Source organism: Ctenopharyngodon idella, chromosome 18, assembly GCF_019924925.1.
Source record: "Ctenopharyngodon idella isolate HZGC_01 chromosome 18, HZGC01, whole genome shotgun sequence".
In the NCBI taxonomy this organism is placed as follows: domain Eukaryota; kingdom Metazoa; phylum Chordata; class Actinopteri; order Cypriniformes; family Xenocyprididae; genus Ctenopharyngodon; species Ctenopharyngodon idella.
In genome coordinates, this window is record NC_067237.1 from 3029455 (window position 1) to 3037372 (window position 7918).

General features: G+C 34.8%; 1 protein-coding gene across 1 annotated transcript; it reads right to left on the reverse strand.

Moving 5' to 3' along the window:
• Positions 1-1108: 1108 nt before the first annotated feature.
• Positions 1109-6734, reverse strand: rbm7 (RNA binding motif protein 7). Its single transcript, XM_051870464.1, has 5 exons — positions 6528-6734; positions 5401-5563; positions 4888-4975; positions 2336-2429; positions 1109-2187 (listed from the first exon to the last, which is right to left on the reverse strand). Exons 1-5 carry the CDS (start codon positions 6618-6620, stop codon positions 1840-1842), a joined length of 786 nt encoding a protein of 261 aa, XP_051726424.1. The 5' UTR covers positions 6621-6734; the 3' UTR covers positions 1109-1839.
• Between the last annotated feature and the right edge of the window lie 1184 nt (positions 6735-7918).

Consider the following 7918-nt stretch of genomic DNA (forward strand, 5'->3'; position numbering starts at 1 on the left):
AACTGTGGTAATTGGCGAATGTATTATCGAGTGATTAAAGACTTAATGTTTCAAGTTTGAACGTAGGCTACAGTATAAGACGTGTTGTAAAATGAGTTCATAAAAGTGGGCAAATTCGTTTTTTGATTAATTTCTCTCTAAATGTCAAGAAGCACTCTTAGAAACTGTTTCATTTGTACATTCTAAAAAATGTTGAGTTAAATATTTGCCCAACATGCTGGGTAGTTTTATTTAACTCAACTGTTGTTTAAAAAAATACTGTATTGCTTAAAATGAAACTGAAGTACGTTGGAAATTAACACTTATTAATAAATGTTGATTCATTAAACATTAATAAGTTTAATGAATAATAATTAAACATTTATTAAATTGCTTATTAATAACTGTTCATCTTTTAGCATTGTTGCCTCTAGTAATTATGTGTCTGATTTTATATTTCCAACCATTTGGGGTTTATTTTAAGCCAGCCATATAGTACTTTTTAAACAATAGTTGGGTTAAATAAAACTACCCAGCACATTGGGCAAACATTTAACTGGGTTTGTCCATTTTCAACCCAACTTGGGTTGTTTTTAACCCAGCATTTTTTAGAGTGTGTAACAAATACAAATACAAAACTCCAACACCTGAGCAAATAATGCTGTATATAAAGAGCACAAATACAAACTTTAGCAAAATTGTACCTATTTTAAGTACCATCCCATTTTAGCAAAACATTTTAGATAGGCTAGCAGTAGCTTTCAAATAAGTGGGACCTGAACTGGTAGACTTTGTTCAAGCTGGTTAAAGCAGTTAGCAGTTACCTATATAAACTTAATGTGTGCGACATCTGTTTTAAGCTTGTGTTAGAAAAAAAAAAAAAAAAGAAACCCTACATTTTCATTATTTTAAAAGTCTGCATTAGAAGAAAAGCATAAATATTATGCCTAAATATGCTTCAACCAGAATGAAGTATGGCGCCACCTATGGGTACAGACTACTAAATTCCCTATAAGAGCTGTTTGATATTTTTGTAATGATCAGTTAACAAATACTAGCTAAACACCTTGTTAATATGGACATAAACCAATGTAAAGGAGTGCAACAACAAATTAAAATCACAACAAAGTTCAGTGAACAGTGACTTTTATGAAAACGAACAAATAACCAAATGTTGCGCTTGACAATAAAAATGGTGTATTTACAAAAGTATTAAAACTAGTTACTGTTCCAAGTTTTCAAAGAGTGTCTTGATGAATTAAGAGTCAATTTCATCCCAAAAGAGGAACGTAGAAAGTAAAACAATCTGTTTTTTAAAAAACATTAAACATTGTTAAATCAAACAGAAAGCATATGAAAATCTATTCTTTACAATGAGAAATCCTGAGAAATTACAAATTTCTAGAAAAACAAAATCCACCATAGCAAATCTGATTCTTTTATGCATTTCGATGTTGTATATACAGAAATTTCTCAAAAAAAGGACATTCTTAAAAATAAACAAAAATATATATATGTACAAACATAGGTGTCCCCCTGAGATCAAAACATGTATTTTAAAAATAGGCCAGCACACTAAACGGCCAGTTTCTTACCTGATTTTGGATTTTTTTTTGTTCTTTTGTTCTTGAAACAAACAGTTTCTGGTCAAAATGCCTTAACCTTGTCAAAAATGTGTCCCCCGCCCCCCTATAGTTGTACTGCTAACTTTTTTTTTTTTTAACAGATAAGATATAATCCACCAAAAATATGAAATTTAAAAATCTAGGAGGATAACAAAAGGTTATAAAAACATTTGATTTAAAAAAAAAAAAAAAAAAAAAGTTTTCAGGAGAACTAAAATGCAACTAAAGTTGATTTCTAAAAGCGCTTCCACCGTCCCTCTCTAGAGCCGTCCCGTGAGTCCCTCCGCCTCTCGGGGGGGTAGTTTCTGTTGTGTCCTCCGCTGCGGTCATCGTGATGATGAAAGTCACCCCGCGGGCTATCGCGCCGATGCCGGTCGTAGTTGTTCCCATTGTTTCCGTGGCGTTGATCTCTGCCATGATGGTTGTTATTGTCCTGGTGAGAGTGGCGTTGACCGCGCTGGCCAGACCAATCCTGTTGCCAGGGGTTACCGTCCGCAGCCCCCCGGAGCTGCTGCATGCTCTGCTGGAAGGCTCCATTGAACTGCTGCAACTGCTGCATCTGAACCTGCCACACGTTGTTCATCTAATTAAAAAAAAATAAAATAAAATAATAATAATCATAACGTGAATGACAAGTTTAAATGCTTCAGGGTATATATTAATATAGGTCCATGCAGCAATAAAATGTACATTAACAGATTTTTGAATGTGGAATGTAGAGGTATCCTCACCATTGCCTGTCTCTGCAGACTGTCGGGTGAACTGAAAGACCTTTGGATATGCTGTGGAGGAGAGTAGGACGGAGAGCCCATCTGCTCTGGGGTTCTGCCACACCACAACAGAAAAGAAGTTTTTAGGTCAACCAGAGGCCAGATTTACCAAACATTCTTAAGAAAAATATATTCTTAACTACTATTTTCTTCATTGTTGAGCCAAAACTTAAGAGAATGCAAATACTTGAAAAGAATGTTCTTAAAAATCATTCATAAATAACTTAAGTTATTGCGGGTATTAAGATGCATTTTAGTCGATCGGATCACAAGTGGACGATGCTAAATACAGGTGTAAAACATTTTGAGCTTGTCCACTTTCTACTACTTCCAGAGGTAGTCAAAAACACATTTGACCGGATTGCTTTCGTAGTGTAAACACTCATGTGGTCGAATGTGTTTGAACAGCCACAAAAGACCACCTACTCACCTAACGCGTAAACATGGGAAGCGCGCTAGCCAGACGGGATTTAAACTTTGTCGGCTGGAGACCCAAGTTTGGTTTGAAGATGAAAAACATACCAAGCACAATGTTCTCTCACCATTCCTGATTCCTAACCTGAGAGCAGAAACAAAAGCTGCTGCTCTCCGTATGTTTTTCAGTCATCTCCAAGCGTTCATATGTAAATTGCGTGAGCTTATTTTGTCCATTAGATTGAAAAATCTGAACCCCCCCCCAGCATATTTAGACCCTCCCCTCGAAGAAATCAGGACAGAAGTGGTTGAAAGTGGATAAAAGAGATGGATTAAAATGCCAGGTGTAAACGGGTATGTGTCTCCCTCATCCATTTGTGATCCGATTGACCAAAATGCATCTAAATACCAGGTGGAAACAGGGCCTTAGATCAGTTTCAGGCCTCATTCATATGTGGAAATAAATCTGATATGAATCAGATACATTCATTTGCATCTGCTATGTAAGCAGACAGATCAGATAATCCCATTAATGTGAGTCATACATCACTGAAAAAGCAACAGTGACAAATGATGTCAACTAAGGTGGACACCAACACGCGACACATGACTTTTTAAATGGCGGACGAAGGCTCAACACAGTGTTTTGCTGTCCTTTAAAGATGGTGCGTCCAAATCCAACAGATTTACTTTTCAGCCTAAGCTTTTCCGGGTCAGTATGTCTACCTTTGGGTGTTTCACCAAGTGTATGGTGTAAATGCAGATATCAGATATGGGTCACTTTTAAAAGTAAGTTTGTTGCAAAAAAACAAACAAACAAAAAGGAAATAATCAACAAATCAGAACTGGGCATCAAGATCTGCAGTGTAAATGCGGCCTATAAGAACCTCCAGCTCTTGCCTATTGAAGTTCTTGTTTCTTTTTTTCTTGTCCAGGTCAAATTAGCTGAATACTTTCCACTTCCCAGCAAGTAAATTCTAATAGGACCATTAATGCTGGTTAATAATATTGTTAAACGCATAATCTCAAGCGCTTTACATTTGAATAAATGATCGGGATGTCATTGCTACATTAAAACAATAAACAGATACATTTAAAATGTGGCAGTATTTAATTTGTTGTAGCTATTATACAACATTTTCAGTCATTTTCTTCTTAAGAAAATATTTTAGAACTTAAGAATATTTCAAGAATTGCACTTAGGAACATTCTTACAAACTTAATTTATCTTAAGAATTTTCTTAATTTCTTTCTTAAGATTTTCGTGAATCTGGCCTAGACTTGCAAAAGTGTGGGGTCAGTAATATTTTTTTTTTTTTTTTTTAAGAAATTATTTTATTCAGCAAGAATGCATTTATTTTATGCAGAGTGACAGTAAAATGGCATTTTAATAATGTTACAAAAGACAATGCAAATGAATGCTGTTCTTTTGAACGTTGTATTTGAAGAGTTCTGAAAAAAAAATCATCAGTTTCCACAAAAATATTAAGCAGCACAACTGCTTTCAATATTGATAATAATGTTTCTTGAGCAGCAAATCAGCATATTAGAATGATTTCTGAAGGATCATGTGACACTGAAGACTGGAGTAATGATGCTGAAAATTCAGCTTTGATCACAGGAATAAATTACATTTTAAAATATATTACTAAAGAAAACATTCCACACATTATTGTTTTTAATGGGTTTTTGATCAAATAAATGCAGCCGTGTTGAGCAGAAGAGACTTCTTTCAAAAACACAAATCTTAATACCAACACCAATCTTTTGAATATTAGTGTATATAAACAAAGAGAGAGAGGGAGAGAAAAGAGAAAAGCGCACTGTCCAATAAAAAAAAAAAAAATAAAATATATACATTTTTGATGAGTTTAAAATATAAGTGCATAGTAACTAAAAAAAATGCAGTCATGAAATCAGAGACACGCCACTTGAAGAAATCCAATCACAAATGGTCACAAGAGACGGATTTGAGATGCAAGTAAATACCAGATGTAAATCTGTCTCGGCTGACATCTTGTGACGGGATCACTTGAAACAGATGTTCAGAGCAGGTGTAAACATAAGCACTGAATAACTACATTCAAAACAAAGATTACCTTCCACCGCGGTGACCTGGTGTATTCGCTGGACTGGGGTTTTGAGAGTTCGCTGGACTTTTGCCTTCTTGATTAATATGACTGCTGCCTGTTAAGAGCACGACAGATTTAGATGACCATTAATCTGGTTGTTTTGTGGTGTTTTTTTTTCTGATTTAATTTGTAATTATTTTTTGTAAAATCAATGTGATAAGCCCATGCACTGCTTCAAAACTGCATAAAGTTTCAGAGGAAGAGCAAGTTATAAAATTGCAAAGACATTCGCACACTTGAATCACTCACAAAATGACCAAAAACAAGCATTAAATAAATTGTGTCAATATTGATTTTAAATTGTGTGTACAATGGAAACGCAACCTTAATTACTACTGTTTTCTAACATGTTCTTAAAGATAATTGTAAAACATTTTCATGAACTCATGAAATGATTGGTGAGTGGCTATGCTGAAATGGCAGACGATGACAAACCTCTAACGAACACAAAATAAAGCAGTATAATATTGAGATTCTTACCAGCTCTGAACTGTAGGTTGAGCTGCCGTCCATACAGACGGATTCCATTGAGCAAGTTCAAGGCGTAGGGCACAGACACTTCATGCTTGAAGTTTACAAACGCAAACGGTTTTGATTTTCCATCATTGTCTTTGGGGATTTTGACTTTGATCAATGGCCCAGCCTATTGGAAAGGGAAATAACGTTACAGGTGAGAATTCTGATGTTAAGAAGACACTATTGACAAAAACAAGGAAGACAATACTGCCAAAAACAACAGATTTGGGGTTATTCTGCTTCTTCAACATGTCTTTTTACACTAGAAGAAAGAAAAGATCCAAAAATACACATTTAAATGTTTATTTTATTAGACTTTATCTATTTGTGTCAGTAGATTTAGATTATATCCATATCTTGAAAGACAATTATCGCACAATTAGTTTTTCTCCTGCACAGAACCAGACACTTCAGCAACACTTACACACACCAAACCATCTATATTGTGAAGGTTTATTCAAATATAATTTGCCTGATTTCTGTTCTTCAACTCTTATGTCAACAAAATGAAACAAGCATTTTTAAACCTGGCTTTATCCAATATTCAAATTTCCGTTCTGGAAATGCAAATTCGTGAATATTTGATTGCATATTTAAACATATTTCAGAAATCCTGCCATATAAAACAATTGTCTTAATATACAGTGATTAATCATCTGGGGAAGAATGGTGATATTTATTAGTTGAAATGTTCACCCTATTCACCTGTAGTGTCTTGCCTTAATGAACGACACATCAATCAAAATAAAGACAATGCAACGAATAACTAGGACTAAAGTGTGTTTGCAAAGACAACAACAATAACTTCATATAAACAGCACAAAAGCACATATCATATTATACTCAGTTTAACTTAAAATAAATCGTAACAGAATCCTAAATCGCTATAGACTAAAATATTTCGAGCAAATCAATGTAAAATAACAGAGACACATAGCGATGGCACTTCACACAAAATTTAAAACGACACCGAGGTACTTATCAGCCAAACGCGCGTCTAATTACTTTCCAAATCGAGCTAAAACAAACAGCAAACAATCAATCGTTAGCGTTAGCATTAGCAAGCTAATCAATGACGTTAAAGCACTTGCCTGTAAAAACAGCTCAAATATAACTTCTTCTGTTACTTGAGGGTCCAAGTTCCCGACATACAGAGTCCGGTCAGCCTCATCGGCTATTCCCATTTTGTAAAATATTGATAATCCAGCCGATTGATTGCGTTAACTCTGTTAGCTTGAATTTATCACCAACCCATCCGTTTTTAAAAACGCGCTTGCCGTGTGTGAGCAATAACTGTCGTGATGAAGAGTCGCCTCACGACACAAATTTGCAATTCCGACCATAGGGAGGCGCTATTTCACACTTTAAAGAATATAACTTGCTGTGAGGTAAAAGTCGCAATTACCTTTTCTATTTCCCTATTAAGCTAATTAAAATATAATAATTTTTCGGTCACAACTCAAGAACACAGAGGTTTCTGCTCTTGTTGACATTGTAGAGATAACGGTTGGCTCTGTCAGAGATAGAAAAAAAAAAAAAAAAAAAAAACAGGGTTTAGATTACTGTTGTTAGGTTATTTGTTATTGCTGCAGCATGCCTGTGACAAAGCTAATAAAAAAAGAGTTGGGCGGTTTTAGTCTTTAACCTTATTTAATGACTAAAGTAGCCTCTAATATACTAAGTATTGGCATAAAATCCAGTGATGTGTTCAGGTCACGCTAATGACTCGAATCAAACTGAAATGGTGTAGGCCTATTGTATGAATTTCATGCTTGGCTTGAATTTCAAATCTGTCCCTGAAAAGAACAAAACAAGGTGAGCTCAATACAGTAAGATTGAATTCCTCAGTTAAACTACTTGTAAAGAAGTGATAGTGATAGAGATGTTTCAAACAAAGGGTCATGCAATATTCACAAATGAGTCACTCCATGTAAACACGCACTACTAAATGTATTGCAAGCTTAAATATTTTATGCAAACCATATTTAAAAAAAAAAAAATTGACACTGCTAATGCTTGATAAGCATGAAGTGCAGCAGCCATTATGGTTTGCAACGTTGAATATATGAATATGATAGTGTTGGTTGATGATTGTTTTTAAATTCATTCTGAATTTGTCTGTATCCAAGTGCAATACTGAGTGTAGATATTGTCTGTGATGGTGTGGAAGAGGTGTTGGATATGGTTAAAAATTAAGAAGTTTTAATTTTTTGGTTGAAATAATGTGTATTTCATGGTAACATGCAAAATGCACTCTTTTCAAGACAGTGACTCAGATATAGAGATGGATAGTTTTGATGCTGTTGTTGTTTTTGGTGTTATTTCATTTTTGAAGGATATACTTAAAGATCAGTTTTGTTTGGTGCTGCAGAAATCACACACTTCAACTGTAGGTGCAGTTCCGTTATCCAACAGTAGATGGCAATGTTCGCCCTCAGAACTGCACTGACGTTCAACAGCGACAACAAACTCCTAAAGCATA